Source organism: Macrotis lagotis, chromosome 1 (assembly GCF_037893015.1).
Source record: "Macrotis lagotis isolate mMagLag1 chromosome 1, bilby.v1.9.chrom.fasta, whole genome shotgun sequence".
Lineage (NCBI taxonomy): Eukaryota > Metazoa > Chordata > Mammalia > Peramelemorphia > Peramelidae > Macrotis > Macrotis lagotis.
The window spans coordinates 59,180,207-59,206,263 of NC_133658.1; the positions used below are offsets into that span (position 1 = coordinate 59,180,207).

The 26,057-nt window shown below is 39.1% G+C and overlaps 1 protein-coding gene across 6 annotated transcripts in view; it reads right to left on the reverse strand.

Moving 5' to 3' along the window:
* KIAA0513 (KIAA0513 ortholog) overlaps positions 1-26,057 on the reverse strand; it is a 66,618-nt gene that overhangs the window by 26,367 nt on the left and 14,194 nt on the right. For 3 of the 6 annotated variants that reach the window (XM_074201896.1, XM_074201886.1, XM_074201887.1), the window contains 4 exons: positions 4,538-5,032; positions 3,766-3,865; positions 3,507-3,580; positions 1,175-1,245 (listed from right to left, as the gene is read on the reverse strand). In XM_074201896.1, the coding sequence (XP_074057997.1) occupies positions 1,175-1,245; positions 3,507-3,580; positions 3,766-3,865; positions 4,538-4,866 (574 nt within the window). In that variant the 5' untranslated portion in view covers positions 4,867-5,032. Of the gene's footprint in view, positions 1-1,174; positions 1,246-3,506; positions 3,581-3,765; positions 3,866-4,537; positions 5,033-9,654; positions 9,771-14,825; positions 14,875-26,057 lie in introns of all 6 variants that reach the window. The other 3 variants (XM_074201890.1, XM_074201888.1, XM_074201892.1) reach the window with 3 other exon arrangements.

Here is a 26,057-nt window from a genome sequence, read left to right on the forward strand (position 1 = left end):
TCCTCTACCATGCCCCAGTTTTTCATCCTGAAGCCTCACTCTAGTCTTACAATTTACCATGCTCCAGTCACTGAATTGATTGCTTCTCCCAGAATGCTCATTTAAGAAAACTACCCAAGTCACCTATGTCTTCAATATTCTCCAAGATGTCTCCCACTCCCAATTTTCTCAGTCCTTGCCAAACTTTCATCTTCTCCTTACATCCCCCTCACCCATGTTTTTTCTTCCCCTCATTACAATCTAAGCTTCTTAAGGGTTAGAATTGTCTTCTTTGTGCTTGTATTTATATTTTCAGTATTTAGTATGGTGATTGACTGTCTTTTTTCCCTGTTAGACTATAAGTTTCTGGAGTCTGGGAATTTATCTAAGTTCCTGCCTTAGTGGGTATCTAGGAAAAATGTGTTATTTTAGGTGATGGGCAATGAAGCCTGACTGAATAAACACCCACCCTACTTCATCTGCAGCCAACAACTCAAGTGAAGACAAATGGTAGAACTGAAATTAGAACTCAAGAATTATGACATCTGGCAACAAAAATTCAAAGTTAACCACATCTCCATACTAGGGAATGACCCAGAGCTATCTCTATCATATCTTTATAATAAATTGTAACTACTTGAAGGCAAGGATCACATTTTATTTATTTTTGCATTCACCTCAAAGGTATACTTAATTGGTGGGTATTCAATAAGTGTATAATGAAAGAATTCATCACTTGATTAGAATTATCAAGCCTGAAGGAACCTTAAAAATTCTCTAATCCAAATTTCGAGTTGATGGATGAGAGTCCATAAGGCCTAGAGACTGGAAATAACTTGTTCACATCACACTATGTGAATTAATTAGATACCCAGAATTAGAACCCAGATCTCTGTTAAATATTCTACAGTTATAAAAACAGGTCTCTCAGGTGGCAGTGTGTACAGTGGAAAGAATGGAGGTCAAGGTCCCAATCTTATTTTAGATGTGACCTTGGGAAAATCATTTAACATTCCAGTAGAATGGAATGTTAAAGCTCCCTGTGGAGCTTTTTATTCCATACACTACATATTGTCTGAATTGGAGAGAAGAAATCATGTGCAGGGAAATCATCATCAACCTTCAAATTTACAAGGCTTAGAAGTACTCTCAATAATTGTTCTAATCCCAGAGGAAATAAAGTCCAATGATTTACCAATGTGATAGTATGTGAAACACATGGTCATTAGATTCTTCGCTGGTCCAAAGTCATCCATCTGATGACATCTAATAGAAGAAAAAAGGAGATTGGTCAGTGAATTCCTAGACTTGATCAGGGAAGCCACAGCTCTCTAAAATTTTTTTCTTAATCCCCAAAGAGATTCTCTTAGAAAGCAGGCTCAGAAAAAGTCTTTGCCACAGTTAGATGTATAGTTCAAGGTTATTCATATATAAGATTCAGGGCTCCATCCTTGCCAGGACAAAGGATCATCCCCAGAAGACTTTTTTGTAATTGGAGGGATGGAAGTAGTGGCCAAGGTCATGTGGCCGGTAAGCAACAGAAGCAGACTCTGAACCCAAAACAGCCAGCAGCTATAGTGAAAAGGACACAAAACTTGGAATCAGGAAGACTTAGGATGACCTTGCTAGCCACAAGAACTTAGACAAGTTACTTAACTTCTCTTTGCTTCAGGTTCCCCACATATGAAATAGAGAAGTTGAACTGGATGCCTTGTAAAGTCCCTTACAAGTCTAAATCTATATTCTCATAGATTAAGTTAAATAGGGCTGGAAAGGATGCTCAATCCAAAAACCTCATTTGACTAGAAACCTCATTTGCAGAAAGGGTGAGTGCTTGACCAAAGGTCACACAGCTGAAATGGGACTAGAATCCAAATATCCTCATTTCCAGGATCCCCTTTCCACAACTCCAAAGTCATTCGACAAAAGCTTGTTGTGGTGAAAACCTGCAGAGACTAATTGATACTGGTGAAGAAAGATTTATGGCTGTCTGAGGTCACCAAATAACAGTTCTAAAGCATCCATTTGCTTCAAGGTTGGGCGGGTTCCTAATATAAAGCTCTTCACAACAGGAAATTCAGACAAATTCTAGGTCTTTTGCTCAGAAAGAATGTGGCACAACTGCATGTAATCACTACTTAGCCTGAGTGCTTCTCATAGAAGACTTTACTCACACCCCAGCTGTTTCTTCCCCCTGATTTTCACTGTCAGGTAAAGATCTGTCATTCTGCTACAGAGAAATGCTTTTCTTGGCCATTCTGCAGATGATTTTAAACTGATCAGAACAGAGGTTTTTCAGTTTGGTCTGATTCTTGATAACCCCATTTGGGTTTTCTTGATAGAGATATTAGAGTGATTTGCCATTTCCTTCTCCAGCTTATTTTACAAATGAGTAAACTGGGGCAAAAAGGGTTGATTGCCTTCCCCAGGGCCATTTTTGAACTCAGGAAGATGAGTCTTCCTGACTCCAAGTCTTCAGAACAACTGAATGGTTCATGGGGCAATGAGGAGTTTATGATGGGCTGTTTCATGGGCTATCCCACCTATTTACAAAAAGGGAACTAAAGTGGAGCTATTAGGAGAATTAAGGTAGTGTGTGGCTTGCAAAAAGTAAAAATACATAAGACACACACACACACACACACACACACACACACACACACACACACACACACACACACACATTGTGAAAGCTTCCTGTAGGCCAGGACTTCAAATAGAGGAAAATTTGTGAAATAGTGAGAAAGAGGAATACCCCACCAGGGTTCCTGATTTTGACTTTACATTTTTCCCAGAGATTTATTTTGACTCATCAATAGAGAATAAAAGTATTTTCAGGACCAAATGGGTCCCAGTGTTCCAAAAGTCTTAATGCAGTTTTAAGCCTTAAGAGCATTTGGAAAAAAAGTCACTAAGATTTTGAGGCCACACTGTACATTAACAGAAAATTATCCTTTTCTCATCTAGTATATGCTACTACCACACTACCTCTTTCCAGAATAACCTACCTAATGACCTGCCTCTTTAAGTGAAAGACTCGGGATTAAATCTGTTTCTCTGGATGCCCTTTGGAGGGTTCTCTCCCCTCACCTTCTAGCTGTGTGCTAATAAGGACTAACAGCATCCTGAAATCTGCCCTTCCTGAGTTTTCATATTGGTACAGTAAATAGAATAATGACCTTGGAGTCAGGACAGGAGTTGAATCTGGCCTCAGATACTTGAATCTTACTATCTGTGTGACCTTGGCCAAGTCACTTAACTGTGATTGCTTGGCATCAAGGGCCATCTCCAGGCATCCTGATTCATGACTCAGCTCTAGAGGAGAAAGCGAGGCTAGTGACTTAGCACAGGCCCCCCCCCCCCACTCAAATTCACTTCATGTGCTTGTCAAACCATCATCTCCCTGACGTCACGGTCTTCTTCAAAAATGAAACACAAACATTGTAACACAGACCAGAGAGCACACAGAGGAAAGGAGACTCGGATGAGATCATAGGCTAAAATCTTAGACTAGCTGCCCAACTTACTCAAACAGCACCACTGCGAAGGACTGCACCAGACGGTAGAATGTCGCTTCTGAGACGCACTTGGAATTGCAACGCTGTCCGGGGAAAAAGGCCAAAATGAGGCAGAGAGGTCAGTCTTCTCCTGCTAACCAGAGGGCCAGGATACCCTCTCCAGCAACACCAACCCCCAGACTCCCTCTTATTGGCATGGGGAGGTCATGCTAAGCCCAAGGATCCTGGTGGCCTATTCTCTTGTATCTGTTCTATCTCTGATCCTTACCTGAGCACTCACATATCTAGCAAACCACTCTCGACCTTTCCCATTTTCGCTACTGCAGAACTCTCCAAACTTGGCTTTCTCTTCCTGGTCCAAGTCTTCTCTGAAAGAAGAAAAGGCAGATAAGTCAAAATCGGCCCTCTAATCCTCCCTATAAACCCTGTGCTTCCTCAAAATTTCATTGTGCAAAAGAACAAAATTATTCTTCTTCAGTTTATATACAAAGGGTTAGACTTTAGGAGAACTGCTACGGATAATGCTATCTACATTCAGAGGAAGACAAACAAAACCAAACCAACAAAAACCCTACAGAATATGAATGAACAATACATTCTTTTTTTTAAATTTCTCTTATGTTTTTCCTTCCTATCTCTTGGTTTTCTTTCTTTTCCCTTAATCCTAATTCCTCATACAGAAAATGACTAATCTGTAAACATATTAAACACAAATGTGTATGAACAACATTCATCAGACTATTCATGTTTAGGGAAAGGGGATGGGAAGGGAGAGTGGAAGGAAATTATGTAGCTTAAAAATATGCATATGCACATGGCTGAATGCTGAAAAATTTTCATATGTAACTAGAAAAATAAAAGAAAATATCAATTGAAGAAAAAAGAATAATAAAACAAAGCAAAATGTGGAAAAAATAAAGGGTTAGAGAAATGAAGTAACTTATCCAAGATCACACAGTGAGTTAGTAGCAACACCAGGACACCACCCCAGAATTTCATCTAGAATTCTGCACTGCCCTATAAGATATATATGTTCTTACCCTCCAGAGAAGATCTTTTCCACATAGTTCCGCATAAATTCCCGGAGCCCCAGACTGTCCTCATCCTTGGCTGACTCTGTACTCTGGTTAGAGGAGAAGGACTCATTGGATGAGGAGCGGTGATAATGGTCCCAGGTCGGGTGAGTTGGGGATTCCCCCATATCATTCTCACTATCCGCTGACTCTGTGGTATCACTTTCTGATGCCCCATCACCAAGGGAGCTGCTTCCATCTTGGGGTTTTGAAGGGGGTGACTCAGAATGGGCCAGGGTGGATGGCTCACTGTCAAAGTCAATCAGAGATCCCACAGCAGCATCGGGGGCTTCCATGACTCAAGGAAGGATGTAGAGATGACAAATGAGAAGTTGGCTTTGTCAGGGGGATGGGACAATGGCCATCAATGAGGCAATCAAGGATAACAGAATCTCCTGGGATTCAATATGCTGGCTACAAAGCACAGAACCCACAAGACATCTTTGTGTTGTTCTAAGGCATCTGCAAGAAGAACACATAAACATACAAATCAAATCACATAATATAGTCAAAGTCATTCATTTTGCAGTTTATAGTGTGCTCTAATTCTTGTTTGTTCACAAATTTATCCCTTTTCCATAGATCAGATAAGAGTATTTTTTGGTCTATTAATTTATCTATGGTAACGCTCTTTATGTCTAAGTCCTGTACCCATTTTGACCTTATTTTGGTATAGGGTGTGAGATGTGGATCTATGCCTAGTTTTTTGCCATACTATTTTCCAGTTTTCCCAACAATTTTTGTCAAATAATGAGTTCTTATCCCAGAGGCTGATGTCTTTGGGTATGTCAAACAGTAAATTGCTATAGTCATTTACTGAAATTTCTCTATACTAATCCACTGAGCCATTACTTTATTTCTTGATCAGTTCCAGACAGTTTTATGACTGCTGCTTTATAGTATAGTTTGAGACCTGGTAGAGCTAGGCCACCTTCCTTTACTTTTTTTTCCCCATCAGTTCCCTTGCTATTCTTGACCTTTAATATTTATCTTTTTGGGGGGCGGCTAGGTGGTGCAGGGGGCGGCTAGGTGGCACAGTGGATAGAGCACCGGCCTTGGAGTCAATAGTACCTGGGTTCAAATCTGACGTCAGACACTTAATAATTAATTACCTAGCCATGTGGCCTTGGGCAAGCCACTTAACCCCATTGCCTTGAAAAATCTAAAAAAAAAAAATTATCTTTTTGCAAGCTTTTGAGTTTCACATTTTTCTACACCCCCCCCACAGCAGCAAATAATATATTTGTACATGTACAATCATGCTTATCATGTCCAATCATGTTTATCATATTTCCATATTAGTCATATTGTGAAATGAAAGTTAGAACTAAAGAAAAACCATTCAGCTTCCATAATTTTTCCTCTGGATGTAGATATCATTTTCCATCACAAGTCTTTTAAGATTGTCCTTGACCACTGAACTGCTGAGAGGAACTTCGTTCATCATAGTTAATACAGCCAAACTTCTTTATTTAAAAAAATCCATCTACATTTGTTGCTTCTATTTCCTCCCTCTCACCACTCTGCTGAGATAGTTCTCCCCAAGGTAGCATTGGGTACTTATATGCAACTCCCAGTACCTTTTCTCAGTGTTATTCTGCCATTACCCCTCCATAGCCTGTAACACTATTGACCAGTCCTGCTTCTCTTCCCTGGATTTTCATAACTCTGCTCTCTCTTTGTTTTCCTATCTAATATCTCCTTAACTCCTTTGCTGGATGAGAATCAATGTCTCATCCACTAAGTTACCCATTGGTAGCAGCTAAGTAACTCAGTGGGTAGAATACTGGCATGGAAGCAGGAAGCCCTGAGTTCAAACACTAATTCATTGTATGATCTTGGGCAAGTCTCTATTTGGCTCAGTTTTCTCAGTTGTTAAATGGGACTTGTACAAGCACCTGCCTGGAAGGGATGTTGTGAGGATCAAATGAGATAATATTGATGAAGTACTTAGCACAGAGCTGATAGTGAGTTCTGTAGAAATGATAGTTTTTCTTATTGCTCTTATTATTAAATTTAGGTGACCGCTCCACCATGGCTTTTAAAGGTCTTCCTTTCTCTATTTTCTCAAAGAAACAATTTCCATTGTTTCCATCAACTCTATGCAGATAGTGACCAAATTGACATATCAAGCCCTAATCTCTCTTCTGAATTCTCTTTCCACATCATCTCCAGCAATGAAAGCATTAACAAACATTTATTCTAGCATATTATGCTCCAGGTACCATATTAAGTCCTAGAGACACAAAAAAGATACCAACTATCCATTGGACATGTCCAACTGGATTAGGCAACTAGGCATCTCAAACTCAAGACATTCAAAACAGAATTCATTAGTCCCCAACTCACCCCCTTTCCTAATTTCCCCTATTTCAATTAAAGGCACCACCCTTCCTGTTTGCAACCTCAGAGTGATCATTTGACCTTTCCCCCTCCTTCACTACCCACATTCAATCTGCTGCCAGGCTTTGTCCATTCTCTCTCTCTGCAATATCTCTCTCCATCACCCTCCCTCCACTCACATGGCTACCAGGCCGCTAGGTCAAGGCTCCTAACTGGTCTTCTTGCCTCATGGCTTTTTCTTCTCCAGTCCATCCTACTTCTAGCTGACAAACTGACACTCCCAAAGGACAGAGATTGCCATGTCACCTCCTTGCTTATGATGCTCTATTAATTCCCTATTACTGGTAAGAGAAGATATAAACATCTTTGTTTGTGAAGCTTTCTATGCCACTGTGTCTCCAATCTATATTTCTATATTTTACATTTTTCCTCCCTCATTTTTGTTGTTCAGTTGTTTTCAATCTTGTCTGACTCTTCATTCTGCCTAGCATTTTTTTTCCAACTCCTTTATGTGCAAGAGCATAGTGAATAGGAAATCAGCTTTGAAGCCAGGAAAACCTGGATTCAAATCCAATCTCTGGGGGCGGCTAGGTGGCGCAGTGAATAGAGCACCAGCCTTTGAGTCAGGAGTACCTGGGTTCAAATCCGACCTCAGACACTTAATAATTACCTAGCCGTGTGGCCTTGGGCAAGCCACTTAACCCCATTGCCTTGAAAAATCTAAAAAAAAAAAAAAAAAAAAAAAAAGAGAAATCCAATCTCTGAAATATACCTCAAATGGGGTCATGAAGGATGATCCCAGAACCCAGTCATCTAGCTAAAAGGGGATTTCTTGTGCAATTTCAGCCTTAAGGATGACCCTGAAAATAACCCCAAACTCAAGTTTGGAGATTAGAGCTTCTAGGAGAAAGGAAAAAAATGTCCTTACCTGGGTTCTTGGAAACAGAAGGTGATTTCTCATAAGGTCTCTGAAGCTAAAAACAGTTAAGAGCTAAAGTCATGAAACAGAGCAGACGAGAGGACACGGACTGCAGAGACTGAGACCTTGCTCTTCTTCTCCCTTCCTACCCCACCCCTTAATAGGATAGTGAGTTATTTGGGTAACATATATCTAATAGGAAAGGCATTACTTATTTAATAGCACTAAAGGACATTTGTCTCATAAGGAAAGTCTAATCAACAATATGATACTATCAATCTTTCAGAGGACTATGGAAGACCTTGCAGGAAAACTAGTGATTCGTGGAATATCAGCCTGTTGCCCAAATAGCAAACATGGTCACATCCCTTCTAAGAAAAGTTTATGGCTAGTAATAATAACATTTTTAAAAATATCAATTTATGGGCTTCTGAGAATTCCTTGTCCTTTCTGCAATTTATGTAGGCTGAAATAAAGGTTGTCCTCTACCTGATAAGTATCTGGTACCTCGAATGCTTATATTGAAGCAGGAAACCTTTGTTACCCTCATTTATGGTAATTTAGATGCAAGCAATATCTAAGCTGTTATATGCAGCCTTTCCCAGAGCAAGCATGTCAGAGAGTAAATGGCCTTCTTAAGTCAAGCCACCCAATATGAAACCCATTCTAAAGCTTAGTTTTAAGGACCCTTCTCCATCAAACTGCTTGTATTTATTTGGTCTATATTTTATACTGAATTATCTGTCCATATTGTCTTCCCTCCTTGATAACTGAGTTATCTTTGTAAACTCATCAGCTAGAAATGCTAGTTTTTGGTCACGTGTGACTCTTTGCAATTCCACTTGGGATTTTCTTGACAAGGATACTAGATTGATTTGTCATTTCCTTTCGTTTTTACAGGTGAGGAAATGAAGGCAAACAGAGTTAAGTGAATTGCTCAGGGTCACACAGTTAGTGGCTGAGGGCAAATCTGAACTCAGAATATGAATGAATCTTCCTGATTCCAGGCCTGGAGCTCTATCCAACTTGCCCTTACCTTGCACATGGTAGATGATTAATAAAGGCTTACTGAATAAAGATAAAGAGTTACAACCTTAACATCTCTGCCAAAGAATAAGATACCCATGTCCTTTTGTGGAGTAAGAATTAGGAAACATCAGTTCCTATTTATCTCTATATCTATCTCCCCCTTCTATAGCAGGTCCCAGATTCCATTTTTATACCATAATTTATTTTCCTCTTGTAAGGACACAAAAATCCAGAGTCAAACAAACTTTTCTTGGTTGCATTTATCAAGTTCCCTTCTTAGGCTCAGGTAATTGTGAATGTGAGCAAGGGGACATCACATTCTGAGCTTCAATTATGCCCCCTAAGAAAACTCTGTAATCTCAAAGGTCCCTTCTAGCCTTGCCTCTCTAGATTGCATGCTGTTATTTTGCCAGATAGTTTGAATCTACACATTCTCCTCTTGCCCCATCCCTTCCCAATGGACAGGAGAGATTGGATCATATTTCTATGTAATAATTCTATTGCTATAGCCCTCCTGTAGCAATGTCCTCCCAGTCTCATTTCCTTGTATTCTTCTCTCTTCGCTTTCCTCACCTACAAACTATTGTAGGGCTCTCTAAATTGTGGCATCCGGGGTGAGAAATATTGCATGCCAGATTACTTGATATGCATTTGCTCAGCCACTTCCCCAAGGAGGTTTGTTCATCAGAAACCAATCTGCTGTAACTCTGATTTTCATACCACTACAGAGTCCCACCTCCCCCTGTCATGGCTGGCTTAACCTAGAGAATCAGACTAGGGTTTAGCTGATCACCAAGAGAAGGATGACCAGTACTTCTCCACATTCATTGGCCACAGCTTCCAGCCACAAGCCGCATTGCTGAGGGATGGCTGCACTCTGTTCTTCTGTGTTCCCAAGGACAAAAGAGTCTGTCTCCCAAAGGAAAAAAAAGGATTTGGTTATGCTAAGTTGTACCCATACATAACTCATTTTTACTGTATTGTTACCAAGTGTTCTTGGATGCTCTCAGAGCATTAATGAAGAAACATACTTCCCACCTCCTAATGGAGTAGTCATGGATTCAAAGTGCAGAAAGAGACATTTTGGGGCATAGCCAACCTTGTGGATTTTTTTTCTGACAATCCTTATTTGCTATGATTAATATAAATAGTTTCCATATACTGCTTTAAGGTTACAAAGGACTTTGCAAATATTACCTAAGTTTAGCCTCACAACAATCCCAAGAGGTAGGTATAATTACTAGCCCCATTTTACAGAAGAGGAAACTGAAGCAAAGAGAGATTAAATGGGCAGCTGGGTGGAAAAGCATATTGATATAGAGTGCTACCCTCAAGTAAGGAAGACTTGACTTCAAATCTGGTCCCAGACACTATTAGTCATGTGGTCTTGAGAAAGTCACTTAACCTTGTTGACCTCACTTCTTCATCTGTAAAATGGGTTGGAGAAAAAAAATGGCAAACCAGTCCGGTATCTTTGCTACAAAAACCCCATATAGGATCAGGGAGAGTTGACAACAACTGGAACGATTAAAAAAAAACAACAACCTATATCAACTTAAAAAATAAAATAGAGCCCAAGATCATAAATCTAATGAGTTGTGAAGATGGTATAAAGCACTGCTTTTCCTGACCCCTGGCACAGTGCTCTGCATACTGTTCCACATAGCTGCCTCTTGATTTTTTCAATTGGGAAAAGGTAATTGAGGATGAGGATAGGGCTGGATCTCATATGGAGGGTTGGGAGGAGGAGGCAGATCTTATGGTTTTAGGTGGCCACAAACTCAGTTAAGCCAAGAACGGTTAACTAATATAGCAAACATAATCTTATGCTGCAACTAAAGAGGACTCCACACATTTAGAAATCTAAACAGTTTAGAAGTCTAAACACGAGCAGAACATTGCAAAGGAAGCACAACCACACAGGATGATTTTCAAGACTAATTTGTATGAGTTTTATTGTTGTTTGCCCTTCAATCGCAAAGATCTTGCCCTCAGGGAAGTGATACCATGACATACATGTGAACTGAATTTATTATATACTTTTAAAAAGAAAATACGAAATAAACTTTGGGTTTTTGTATAGAATGCTCTTGCATTCTCTTGTTCCAAAAGGGTGTCTCATACATCCTAGTACAGTTTTAAGCTATTTATTGATTTTCCTAACAACTCTAGAAGGTAGATGCTATTATCCCCTAGTTGAAGAAAAGTAGACAAAAAAAATTTAAGTGACTTTCCCAAAAGCATGCAGCTAATGTCCAGAGGCATTTTTGAACTTAGGTCTTCCTGACAAGACACTATCACTATCCTATCAGTTATCTATTATTTTTTTTGCAAGGCAATGGTCCAAGATCACACAGCTAGAAAATTATTAAGTATCTGAGGTTGGATTTGAACTCAGGTCTTCCTGACTTCAGGGCCAGCACTCTATCCACTGCGCCACCTAGTTGCCCTGTCTTTTAACATCTTAACAACAAAATGACACTGACTCAGTGTTTTAGACCAGTGGTGTCATTCTTCATTAGAAACAGTGGTCCTAAACTATATATATGTATATATATATATATATATATATATATATATATATATATATATATATATATGGATTCCTATCAGTTGCATATTGATTTAGAAAACTACATATTAGCATTATCTACATTCTATTGCATTTTTATATATTTTGTTTTATTTTGCAGTACTGGGGCACCCATCATTTATTTATCATTCTCATTAAGAACTATCTCATTTCTTCTGATCACCCATGTCCTTGCTTTCTTTCACATGTCTTCTCACATGTAGATGAAGTTTATTTTTAGTTCTTTAATTATTACCCCCCCCCCCAAGAACAGATCTCATAATAAGCATGAAGCAAGGAGATAAAAGGAAAGGATGTTGGATTTAGAGTTGGAATCTAGTGTAGTTCTAATTCTGGCTTTGTGATATCAGCTAAGTCATTTTCCTTTTTCTCCTTGGACCCAAGTTTCTTCTTCCATAATAATGGGGAGGTTGGACTGGAGCATTGGGAACCTCAAGGTGCCTGGGATTCAGGAGATCTGGGAAGAAAAACCTATTCATAATAATACAGATATTTTCATTTCTAATATGTATAGAGCTAACTCAGATAAAGCTCTTTAGGGTCCTCAATAATTTTCTCACCCCAGGGAGAGAGGGTATGATTTATCTAAGGACAGGGTTAAGATTCTAAATCTGTGGACTCTAAGGTTATTCCTCTTGCATATTTGCTGAGGACACAAAGTTGAGAAGGATGCTTCGGCCATCAATCAATGCAGTTCAACAGTGACCCTGCTTAGACAGGAGAACTGGAGTGAAACCACCAGAGTTAAAAAAAAAAAGTGAATTTTTAGGTCTTCTCTAAGGTCCTTTCCTGGTCTTAAGTCCTTTGACCCTGAGCAGTGGTGCTTCCTGAAAGGAGGGGGAATCTGGGAGCTAGGAAGCACAGTTCATCCTGTAGGGAATTATACCATCAGGTACTAGAGCCAGGAAGGTTAATATGTAAATTAACATAGGTTATAGAAAAACATAGGTTATAGCAGCCTCCCCATGCCCAATCTCCCCCACACCCACCAAATGGTTCTAGTTCCAGCAGCGCCTCCCAATCATGAGGAAAAATTACTTCCACATCTCTCCTCCAGCATGCCACAAATAATTAGCATCAGCTGTGAATCTTGTTGCTCCTGCAGTGCCCATAGGCATCTGTTAACCTACTGATGCCCCCCCCCCCTCGTAATTCCTCTCAGTACCCTTCCAAACATCTCCCCCTCCTACTTCCCCTTTCCGGTCACAAGTGAAACCACAACATTAGTAACCCTGCCTGTGGGGTCCAGGTTGGGCTGAACATTTACATAATGATGCTGCCAGATCCTTGTCCTAACCGGGACACTGCAGCAACCTTTCAGTTAAGAGGCCATTAAAAGCTGTAATTAAAAATACACCCCATGTTGTTTCCCGGCTCTTTTGTTTTGCAACCACAAGAGCTTTCATTTCAGTTTCTATCAGACGATGACTAGCTCAGCTCAGTAGTCCCTAACAAAAGAAACCTGCTTATTGCTTTCTGCCTGGGTGATAATTGCCTTTGCTTCAGAACTGGGGTGCTATGTGGCAATTCTGGCTTGGAGCTGTGAAATGATTGCCATCCAAATGGCCAGATTAAACGAAGTCCCTGTTAAATTTGAAATCCAATAAATTGAAAGGAATTCAAAGCAAATCAGAGAAGGTTTAGTTGGATAGTGTTTGGAAAGCGACACATTGAACTGAGCTGCATCTGCAAAGGCAGCACGTGTGGGAGATAATGTATAAAGGTTCCATGATCTCTGACTGCCAAGGACCCTACCCCCCAACTAAAGTGCTCCAAGAGATCAGGAATGGGATCAAATGCTGCTGCTGTCTGTCTTCATTCTGTCCTTCATTCTCAAAGAACACTATGGCAGCAGGGAGGTGATGCCATTATAAGCAAGTGAATTGGATTTGAGTGAAGGGGGTGCTAAGTCACCAGTCTCACTTTCTCCTAAGGAGTCATCTGGGTCCAGTGGCCAGATATGAATCAGGAAGTCTGGTGATGACCCTGAATGAAAAGCTATCAAGATTAAGTGACTTGCACAAGGTCACCCAGGCAGTCCACTGAGCCACTCAGCTACCCTACAGCACATTTTAGAAGAGGAACAGAGTGAAAGGAGAGAGAAAATATAGTATATGCTAGTGTTGAGTTATGAATAGAGGGAGTTGCGATCAGCAATGGCAACAGTGGAAAAATATGGAAGTAGCTTTTGTGATGAACTTATCATAAAGAATATGATCCACCAGAGACTACCTGGTGGTGGTGTCAGAACACAGACTGAAGCACATTTTTTTCCTCTTTCTTTTACTTTATTTCTCATGAGGGTCTATATTTTTGGGGGGGGAGGTGGTATTATGTTTACTCTTAAACAATAATATTTTAGTAATGTATGAAAATAATTTCACTTATACAAAAATTAAAAAAAAATTTTTAAATGACAATCCTTCAAAAAAAAAAGAAAAGAAAAAGGTGGCTCCTGAGGAGAAAGCAAGGCTGGTGATTTAGCACAGCAACCCCTCACTCAAAACCAACTCACATGCTTGTCATGGCATCACCTCCCTGATATCATGGTTTTCTTCGAGAATGAAGTACAAACATCAAAGGATGCACAGAGAGATGAATGACTTAACAAAGACAATCAGATCCTATCCCTCACTTGTCTTAGTCCCAGAGAGAAATAAGATTGTGAGCAAAAAGAGCTAGAACAATACTGTATTATCTTTTGCCTTTCAATTAATCAACAAAAACTTAGTAACATCCATTAAGTGTTCATCCTAGTTTGAAGTTACATTAGTAAGATGTGGTCCTTGCCGTCATGGGAATTTAAAGTCTGGCTAGAGAGAGTATATAGAGGTGAAGTATCTAAACAATTCAAGCTAAGATATAATTAAGGATTCAATTGTGTATGAAGGGTGGTTCAGTGAAGGGTAAAATCAACCAGGGTTGGAGCGATTAATAAAAGATCCTTTTAGAATAGTGAAAGGAGTCCTGACTTGGCAGTTGGGTAATGTGGGTTTGAGTCTAGGTCCTTCAGAGAAACAAGTCCAGGCTATACTTATTAACCATATGTCTTTGGGCAAGACAACTTCTGGACCTCAGTTTCCTCATCTCTAAAATGGGAATAATAATATTTGCAAGTCTGTGGACAAATCTAATAAACATCTTGGTACTTTCTCCTCTAACTCATGGACAAATCCAGGACCATTACACAGAATCCTATCATAGAAAAAAAAAAGATCTAGACAATACTGGCATTGGACAAGTCATTCAAAATCCTATACCTTTTTTGCCCCCTCTATAAAATGAGAATAGAGTGGGTAGGTGATGCAGTGATTAAAGCATTGGGCCTAGAATCAGGAAGACCTGAGTTCAAATCTGGATTAGACACTTACTAGTTGGGTGACTCAGGGCAAGTCATTTAACCATGTCTGCCTCAGGATTCTGTAAAATGAGGAAGAAGAAAATGACAAACCACTCCAAGAAGACCCCTCTTTAGGGATAACAAAGAATCAGACATGATTGAAGTGATCAAACAACAAAAATGAGAGGCTTTTTTTTTTTATTAGAAGGCTCCAAGGTCTTTTTCAATCCTCAATGAATGATTCTGGGCTCCCTGGCTCACTTGCCCTTAAATTCAACTGCCATAAACTATCCAAAAATTGCCTTTTTACCTAATCACTGTTGACTTCCCTAAATTACAATTCTCCTCATTTTGCTTTTGTGCAAAGATTATTTTTATGCTATGGCAGACACAGAAGGGCCTCCAGAATATACAATTCCAGAGCTGAATGGGATCTTAGAAATTAATCAGCCCATTCTCCTCATTTTGTAGAGATGAGGAAATTGAGTTTATATAGAAAAATGAATTGTAGACAAAAAAACCCCCAAAAAACAATCTCTGCTCTGCTCCCAAATGGTTGGGGTCTAATTCTTTGAAATCCACCGATTTCTCAGAAGTTGCCCCAACATAGTATTGAACTACTCAAAAGTCACTTCACACATAATCCTAAGCATCTGGTTATTCATTTCCCATCCCACAGCTGTTCTATTTATCATGGGGCACTCCTGAGAAAACCATCATGCCCCTTTGGTTTAATAGCAATGAGGTGGAATCTGGAGACTGCTGGTTTTCATTAACTTCCCCGACCCTGTTGAAGAACAGGGGCTGCTGTTATTATCATTCATAAAGAGAAGCTGGAAAAATTACCAAGTGTAAGGGTTTGCTCCAAAGTACAAAACTCCCTTGGGGGTGGCAGGAGGTAGCAGTGCTTATAATCACAAAATCATAGACTTAGAACTAGGAGGTACAGCAGCCAACATCTGGATGAGGGATTAATTTTTTGGTGTGTCCTATACCCCTTTGACAATCTAGTGAAACCTACAGACCCCTTCTTAGAATCAATATATAAAATTACAAAAAAAGAAATAGGTTGAAAGAATTAAGATTTTTTTAGGAAATAAATTCATAATGTGAACAGAGCACCAACCCTGGAGTCAGAAGGATCTGAGTTCAAATGTGACCTCAGACAACTAGCTGTGTGACTCTGGGCAAGTCACCTAAACATGATTTTTCTCCACCCTTCCAAAAAAGTTCATAAGTCCCAGGTGAAAAACATCTGATCCTGTCTAACTCTTATCATTTTTTGGATGAGGAAAGTGAAAGCCACAGTGGTCAAGTGTATTGTCCAAAGTCACATTAAGTATGTATAACAGGTCTAAACTCAGATCCTTTGACTTTGAATCTGATGTCTTTGCACAACATCACACGGTTTCTTAAATAAGGACATGACTAACAGGTGAGGAGCAGCTGGATTTAACTGGAGTCTCAAGTGATTTGCCCTTCCGTTCCCCTCTAGGGAGCTCAGAGGAGTGTGGTTTACTTTTATCCTCCCAGCATAGCCTTAATAAGAAGAGAACCATATTCTACCCCACAATCCTATTTTTCTGCTCTACTATGTTCAAGGAAATATTCACTTTATTTGGAATTTAAGTTCATTATTAAGATAATGTTTTTGTTAAAGAAGGGGGCTCTTGATTGATAATGAATTAATTAGGACTGGCTTGCTCCAGGAGCCAACCTTAGCCTCCGAAAACCCAAGTCAGCCTGAAGTGAGTATGAGGGACTCGTCCACATACTTTCCAGGAACGGTCAGAGCTATGGGAGCAAGGCAAGGTGATGGAGATTTTGGTGAAATTTCATTCAATCTCTGATTTGGGTAGATCTGAGGGCTCCACAAAGGGCTAGTTTGAAAACCTGTGATCAAAGGGTGTCTGCATCTCTAAAAAGTCATGGAATCCCAGAATCAGACCATCTAATCCATATTTCTCATTTCACAGATAAGGATACTGGCTCACAGAGAAGTTAAATAGTTTGCCCAAGGTCATTTAGGAGACTTTGAATCTTAATTTAAGTGCACCATGATAGATATCTAGAGATAGGTAGGTGGTACTGTGGACTCTGAGTTGGGAAGACCCGAGTTCAAATCTGATCTCAGATACCTACAAGTTGTATGATACTGGGTAAGTCATTTAACCTTTGTTTGCCTCAGTTTCCCCACCTGTAAAATGAGAATAATAACAGCACCTTCCTCCCAGGGTTGTTGTGAAGATTATAGAAGATATTTGTAAAGGTACTTAACCTGGTACATAGTAGACATTTAATTTCCTTTCACCTTTCTTTCTAAATCAAAGGTTTCACCTAAAAGATAGAAAGCATTTGATTTCCCTGCTAGCTCTTCACCATCTACAGATTTAAAGCCAAGTCCCTCAACCAGTCAAGACCTTCCCCATCCTGACAGCTTAGTATGATGGGAAGAAGAGATCTGGATTAGAGAACCAGTTTCAACAACCACCTGTATATCCACCCTTAACTTGTGGCTTCATTTCAACTATAAAAGGACCATAATAATACTTAAAATTCCTCAATTCTGCTTGAATAAGAATTAAGATTTATATGGACTTGTTGAATGCTTCCAAATATGCATTTTACAGGATTATCAGTCCCTTAGCAAACTTTAGGAAGGTCCCAAAAGCCCTTGATTCTATGATCCTCAGTAGTCAATTTGGTTCAGACTTGAAGACCTGCTTAAGCTCTCTTCTCAGTAGATTTTCCTGCACTTCCAGTCCCTTAGAATAATAATTCATGTTCTGCACTCTTCCTGCTCAGCAGGTTCCTGGGGCTGAGGAAATAGTGGAACCCAACCTCCAAGCCCATAGGAAAGGCAGCATCTTTGCTGACCATACAGGCAGGGAATGATGTGTAAAACTCTTGGCTAAGTGGGTTGTTGTACTGACATTGTACTGACTTTACCTTGCATTGTTCTTGGAGGTGACTTTTTACAAAAGAAGATATGATTCTTCTAGTAGGGAGGAGAAAAGAAAAGACATTTCCTTCCTTACCTGGGTATGATAGCAGGGTGGGGCCTGTTAGATGCCCTACTTCCTATATGGATCATGGATCCAAAACCAGTTAGGTTGTATGTCCCTCACTGTCTTTTCTCTCCTTTTATTTTTCCTTGCCTAAAATATAAATCTTATAAATATCAAAAAAATCTAGGGAGGGTTTTATTGAAAAAAGCAAAAGTAGTAGCATGGGAGAGCTTTGAACAAAGAAAATGATGGTATTGAGGAGGAAGGCCCCAGAGAAAAGAAAATCTCATTTGTCTCCTGGACTGAACAATGCCAGTACAAAGGTGCAATGTAAAAATCCAGACAGTGTTCTAGAGAGCCTTAAGTGTTAGCCTCCCAACTGACTATAGGGTAGTAATTTTGCTGGATACTGTTCAAATCATTCTGTGAGAATAAACTACCTCTTCCATTTCTATAACAAAACAGCACAAAAAAAATCACTCCTTGTTCCTATGATTGTAAAAGAAAAATCAACTTAGTAAATAGATAAGGTCAAGAGCAACCAGATCCACATGCTCTGTCATAGATCAGAAATTTCTCAGATTTCTCAGATCAATTTCTCCTCCCCGGGCCTCAGTTTCCTTCTCTGCAAAAGGAGAAAATTGGGCAATTAGCTCTAAATCCTATGGTCCTTTGCTCCTCAGAAAAGAATGTTGTGTTGTTAAGAGTTCATTCTTCTTCTAGACTTACATCAGGAGAACAAGAACAGGGCTTGTTTTGCTTACCTTGATTAAGAAAAAACTCATTCTATGCTTTCACACAACTGAAATAACTACCATCTGGAAAGCATTTTGCTTTAGGTCAAGTGGTATAAATCTGACTTCCTCTGACTTGCTATCAGATATTCCTCTGCTTTATCCACACTGTGCATGTATTAGGAGACTAAAGAAATATTAAGAGTTTAAAACAAAGGGGAGGAGTAGATTCTAGCAAATACTCAGAAAAACATCTGCACATTGGTGACAGGCATGTTAACAGGTCTTTGGAGGAGGTGGCAATTATAGACATTCTCCATTCTTTAGGTTCAACCAATTGGTTTCAAGAAAATAACTACCATATTTCTCCAAGCATAAGACGCACCCTTTTCCAAAAAATTTGGGGGTCTAAAAACTGGGAGATTTTTTGACTTACATTTCCCACTTTTTCGCACTTGTCTTTGCACTCATTGCTTCACATTTGTATATTAGGTTATATTTTGCCACATCCTGCCCAGAAATGGCTCAGAAAAGAGTTTTGTAATGTACTGAATTCAATTCAAAATGATCCAGTTTGCAAAAGTGAATGGAAATCATGCTGCTGAACATCAGTTTGGTCTTCCTCTACTTGAGAAAACAATCTACAGGAAGAAGAAAACCTCCTGAAAACACTCCTGCAGAAGAAGGCCAAGAGAGGCAAGGCAGTCAAATGACCTGAACTAGAGAGGGAACTGAAGCTATAGATTGAAGAGCAAAAAGCAAGTGGAATTTCTGTCGCCACAAAGACGGTTCAGCAGGAGCCAAGAAGAGTTGCCAAAGAAGTGACTGATTTCCAAGGAGGACACAATGGGTGCGCTTCAGGTTCCTGAAAGGGAATAGACTAAGCATGTATCCACATGCCGGATTTATCCAAAAGAAGCCTGAAAGCTATGAACAGGTCCTTGAATTTCATGATGAATAAAACTTGAGTTCAATAACTTTATATAATGAATTTTCTTTCAAATTTTGGGCCCCAAAATTAAGGTGTGTCTTATACATGGGGAAGAGTAGAACACATAAAATAAAATCACCCCAAAGTTTATAACAACCTGAGAAAGAAATAACATTGAAATAGCCTTGGACTTCATCTAGTCAGCCTCTTTTGTTTTACTCAAGCAGAAACTGAAGTCAAAGAGGTTAAGTGGTCTGCCTAATGTCACCCAGGCAAGTAAAAGGAAGGTCTGGATTCAAACCCATGTCCCTTGACTTAGAATCCAATAATCTTTTCTTTGTGTAGCACAGTCTACGGTCTTTCCTTTTCCGATCATGCTAAATTTCCTAATGTGACTGCTTTCTCTCTGATTGTTTCCAATTTATCCTGTAAATGGCAACAACAAACGATCTAATTTTCTGTTCTCTCCCCCCCATTACACTAATCTTCTCCTTTTGCAGGGGAGGAAATTGAGGCTCAGGGAGGAGAAATTGGCCTTTCCTGGTCTCCTATCACAGAGAATGTGGGTCTGGTTGCTCTTGACCTTTCTTTGTAACTCCCTTAGTTAGCAGAGTATCAAATAGGCACTCAATAAAAACTTGCAGACTTGACATAATAAATCTTTGATTTTATGGAGATCTACAGAGGAAGACTTACCTTGAGAACAGTAAATGACAACCTATGACTTGAACCCAGGTTTCCCAACTTCTCTCTGTGTTATCACACCCCTAACTTGCAGCTTCCAAATGAAGTAAGAGGTATTATTAGTTATGGTAATTCTGTCCTGATCTCTATCTACTCATTCCTGATGCAGAAGGCAGCAAGAATTAATAATAAAAAAGTGACATTTAATACCTACCATGTACCAAGTAATGAAAAGCACAAATATAAGCAGAAATACAGTCCTCCCTTTCAAATGGTTCTGGTTTGTCCTTCATTATCGAAAAAGATCAAAATGACATCACAGTGTTTGAGACAAATTGTGTGTTCAACTGTGGCTGATAGGATAAATCAGAGCTCAGAATGCTCTACTACAGGTTGGGCACAAATTGTACATACAAACACCTGGATTGAATTTACATTTGGCTAAACTTATGAATGGCTCATTATGTGATATACCTAAGTTTATTGAGGATAGCAAACTAGTTAAATGATACTGAGGGATCTACTGGATTGGGGATCTGTGAGTGGCAGTATTAGAAAAAGTGAGGTTGTATCCAAAAACACTCAGTAAAATACTCAGTCACCTCTGGGTCTTAGGTCACCACAAGACTTGGAAATTGTTTAGTTATTACCCTAAAGGACTATTAAACTTTTTTTAATACTTTACTATAGAGGCAGAAAGCTTAACTGCTCAGAATTCAAATATTTCTATTTCAGAACCTGAGGAAAGGAGTATATTTTGATTTTAAACTCTTCATAAAAAAGGGTAGGATGATACAGGTGACAATATTCCTGGTCTTCTGTTTAAAAAAAATGCTTAAACAGATCTCCTAGCCATTGGTCTGCCTCTTCTACCATTTATTTGTCTCTATTAGAATTATTTCCAGAGTTCATCTTATTTGTTTGTTTGTTTGTTTGTTTGTTTTGGTGGGGGAGGCAATCTGGGTTAACTGATTTGCCCAAGTTCATAGAACTTGTTGTCTGAGGTCTGATTGGAATGCAACCTCCTGACTCCAGGGTTCATACTCTATTCAACCTCCTGACTCCAGGGCTCATACTCTATTTTCACTTTCATAGCCATCCAACTGCCACTTTGATTTCTTTTTTCTATCAACTTGAAAAAATAAGTCACCAAGTATTTACAATGTCCTCCTAAGAAACAATTTATTCAATAAGGAGAGACATCTCCATTTTAGAACAAGGGCATCTTTCTTCAACAGGCTATTATACTTCTTATGAATCAAAAGTAGAAAGATGATATGGATGGCAGTTAAAAAAATCACTGTAGGGGCAGTTAGGTGGCACAGTGGATAGAGCACCAACCCTGGAGTCAGGAGGACCTGAGTTCAAATTTGACCTCAGACACTTGATAATTACCTAGCTGTGTGGCCTTGGGCAAGCCACTCAAATCCATCTGCCTTGCAAAAACCTAAAAAAAAAAGAAAAGAATCCTCTCTGACCATCACAGGCCCCAGTGATCTCCCTAGTCTCTAAACTGATTATTTTTCTTTGTCATTGATTATCTAGCTCTTTTTTTTCCCCCAGGAAAAGGCTTCCTCTAAATCTTCTTTGGTAGAAAGGGAAAACTCTTTCTAAGTCCTAAGGAAAACTCTGGTATTTTTAGCATTAAAAGGCTCTGTTGGGTCCAGGCTTCCTCAAACAACTGCTCCCCATGGTTTAATTGAGCTCAGACCCAAGAGAGATTTCCTATGGGTTTATAAGCATGAAAAATACCTACAACAAGTGCTAATTATAACATAATAGGGCAGCTAGATTTCATAGTGGCCCTGGAATAAGGAAGACTTAAGTTCTAAACCTGCCCCAGACCCTTATTAGTTCTGGTACCCTGGGCAAGTCACTTAATCTGTTTCCTCATAAAATGGATATAGAGGGGACAGCTAGGTGGTGAAGTGGATAGAGCACCTGCCCTGCAGTCAGGAGTACCTGAGTTCAAATCCGATCTCAAACACTTAATAAATGCCTAGCTGTTTGACCTTGGGCAAGTCATTCATTGCCTTAAATAAATAACATTTTTTTAAATGGATAGAGAAACAACAATTGCTTCGAAGGGATGTTGGTAAGAATCAAACAAGATAATATCTGTCAAGTGCATTGCAAACTATAACTATATTAATGCTAGTTGTGATTAATTTATTTCAAAGCCTATCACTATTTCACAGTATACATTTTTTAAATGGTAACTAGAATTTTTCTCCTAAAATTGACCATTTTGATAGAAGAGTCGCTCCAGATTTCACAAAATCTGATTCTACTTCTTCACATAGTATTCTTATAGATTTGGGGTCTGATAAGAGCTCTTTGACCAAAAATTATAAAGCAAAACAGGGTTACCTGCTCAGGGAGAGGGAGAGAGACACAGAGACAGAGAAATGGGGAGAAGGTAAAAAATACTGTTTGATTATGCATGTAATTACTTACTGCCATGGGGAGGAGGAGGGAGGGAAAGGAGAGTGATAGAAAAATGCAGAACCCAAAAGCTTACAAGAAAGATCAATGTTGAAAACTATCTTTGTATGTAATTGGAAAAAATAAAATAAAATAACATTAAAAATATCCAAATAAAAAAAGAAATAAAAAAATACTGTGCTTAAAAGTTGAAACATATGACCTCATGATTATTCTCTATACTTACTAGCTATATATATATATATATATAGACTCAGACTCAATTTCTTCATTTGTAAAATAAAGATCTATATTGTCTATGAGAAGTTGTAACTCAAAGGATACAATATACCTAAAGTGTTTTGTTACCGTAATATATCAATAAAATATTAACAATAGTAGCAACGATAGTAACACTAATGAGAAGATACACTAAGAGTATAAACAGATGTATTTTATCAACAATGACTGGACCCTATTGCCCTCAAATAATTTCTTTGTATTCATTTCATATATATATATTTTATTTGCTATAGGACAGCTATGTAGTGCAGTGGATAGAGCACCAGTCCTAGAGTCAGGAGGATCTGAGTTCAAATTTATCTTCAAACATTTGATACTTACAGCTGTGTGTGATCTTGGGTAAGTCACTTAACCCTGTTTGCCTCACATCCAGGGCTATCTCCAGTCATCCTGATTGTTATCTAGCCAATGTACCCAGGAGGAGAAAGTGACTTAGTATAGTAACCCCTCACTCAAATTCAGTTCAGGGCATTCTTCAACAACAAAAGGTAAACATCACATCACATCACAGTTTATTTGTTATATGTTTATCTGTCTGAGGAGAATGTAAGCTTCCTGAGGGCAGGACTTTTTGGGGGAAGGGAGGATTTGTATCCCAAGTAACTTTGATCATACCTGGTTCATAGGGAGCTTAATAAATAATTTCTGAATTTATTTACTAAAGTCAAGGAGACAATCCAGTCAGGCAGCAAGACTGAAAGATACAAGATGGCAAATCCAAGGACTGTGGATCATTAAAAGAATGTAAAAACTTCCAACTCATTGAGTGGTTTCTGTGCAGGAAATTTATAAGTATAAGATAAGAAAGTATGAAGAGAGCTTACACCAATGAGAACAAATCCAGAATGATGACTGGTACACAGCAGGTCCTTAATAAAGCCCATGAAATGCACAGCAGGGGTTTAATAAATGCCCATGAAGTTGGTTTGAAAAGAAGATAATTACACAGAGAACTAGACCGTAAAGAATCCAGAGATCATTCAATCAGATCTAGGGCAGGAAAGGACCTCATCAGCTATCTAGTTCAACTCCTTTTTTACAGAAGAAGAAACTGAGGCCCAAAGGAATGAAATGGTTTGCCCAAGGCCACACAAATCATATCTGAGCCAGGAATTGAACTTGGGTCTTCTGACTCTATGGAGAATCTGTCTCCTCTCTAACCATAATGATAATAGAGAGGAAGATGGCAAAAGTGGATTGTTGGGAATTCTGTTGCTTAATTTCCCTTCAGGATTTCTAAAGAAAGGATAGAACAGATCAGGTGCTTTTGTCTGTTTGAGCACCAGAGACCTAATTAACCCAGGAAGGGTGGAGCAAAGTGAACCCTTTCAAAAGTATGGAAGACAAACATTCATTTATCTGGGTGAGGCATTCAGGTGGCAAGAGGGATGATAAGTACAGGATTGGTCTATCTGTCTGTCTGTTTCTCTTTCTCTCTCAAAACATTTAACCTTTAGTCTTTGCAAAAGGGTGTCTCAGAGAGAGAGGAAAACAAGGCCAGGCTCTCTTTATTACCACCCAGAACCCCCATGCAATGCTTAAAGGAAAAGACAGCAAGATGATTTTACTGACAAATATTGCGAAATCTAAAAAGAGATGTAAATACTGTAGTGAAAAACATCTGAGACTCCATTGACTCTGCTCTGGAGTGACCACCTCCCTTTTCCTGCCAAGCCTTGTACTGGCTTGTTCTACACTAGAGGCCTGAGAACCCAGAATGTTCAAGAGCCACTTAAAGTTCAGAACCAAGAATGTTAGTACTGGAGGGACAAAGAACATACTAATGTGTCTGATACTAACATACTAATGTCTGAGACACAAGGTAGAATTTGGACCTGGAATGGGATTGTGTTCTATGGGACCAAACTAAACTGTGACCCTAATCCCCTTCTTCATCCCAGAAACTAAAGTGGTACAAGTTGGAAGAGGAGGATCATGCCTTTGATGTTTTGGGGAACTAAGTTTGGATATTTGTGATTATATCTTTTGAAGTAAATATTGCTTTGTAAAAGTTTTAAAAATAATAATACATTTCTTCAGGGTTTACAAAGTCATTTTATCCAACTCCATCATTTTACAGGTGGAGAAACTGAGCCTCAGAGAGGAAGGGCTGGTTCCTAATAACTGAACTAGGATCAGAATAAAGTTTCTGCATCCTGGGCTAATGCTCCATTTGACCAACCTTGATATAATCATGCAAAATTGGGACAGTTTCTTGTCTCCTGTTATGCCACATCCTGGGAATTTTCTTTCCCCTTATCTGCCCTCCCCCGGCAAAATCAGCCAGGAACACATTACTGCTTCAATTCTGTAACTCATCCTTGTCCCTAAGGAAGTCATTAACTCCCAAGAAAAGAGCAGCTTTCTTGGCCCAAACCCACATCCTGAGTCAGTCACACTTTCTCCCAGTTAATTTCTTCCCTCTCTTTCCTTCCTTGTATTTAATCAGTGACCAGCTTTTGTTGATTCTACCTCCCTAACTTCCCTCATGTTAATTCATTTCCACTCCCTCAACCACCACCCTAGTTATCACATCTTACACTTATCAAATCTCACTTGCACAATTATATAGCAATAAGAACTACCATTACATTATGCCATACATAATTATTATATACAACATAGTTTCATTGATCTAGACAACTTTCAGAGTAGAAAATCTCTATCAATGCAGGTCAGCATTTTCTCTACAATTTGTTGTTTTAGAGTTACTGAGAGATTTAGTGATTTGCTCAAGTAACACAGTCAGTGTTTCTCAGAAGGGCTTGAACCAAATTTTCCTAGATCTGAAGTCAGCACTATCCACTAGGCCATGCTGCCCCTATTATAACTGGCCTCGCTGCTTCCATTCTCTAAAATTATGCTTTACATAGCTGCCAAAATTATGTTCCTAAGGCATGGAGACAACATTGTTATTCCTCTGCTCAAAAAACTTTCAACAATTCTCTGGTCTTCATTAAGTTCCAATTTAAGAGATTAAACTTGAAAACTTTAAGCTTAAACCTTTAATATATTAAACTTTAAAACAGCACTGATATTTTGGGGGCACAGAGTAGTTAGCCTGGGATTGAAGGCCTTGAACAGCCCCCCTTCCAATCTTACTCCCTTTTGCAAGCTCTAATCCCAGACAAAATAGACAATAAATTGCACCCTGAGTTCCATGGTCTGCTTTCTTGTGC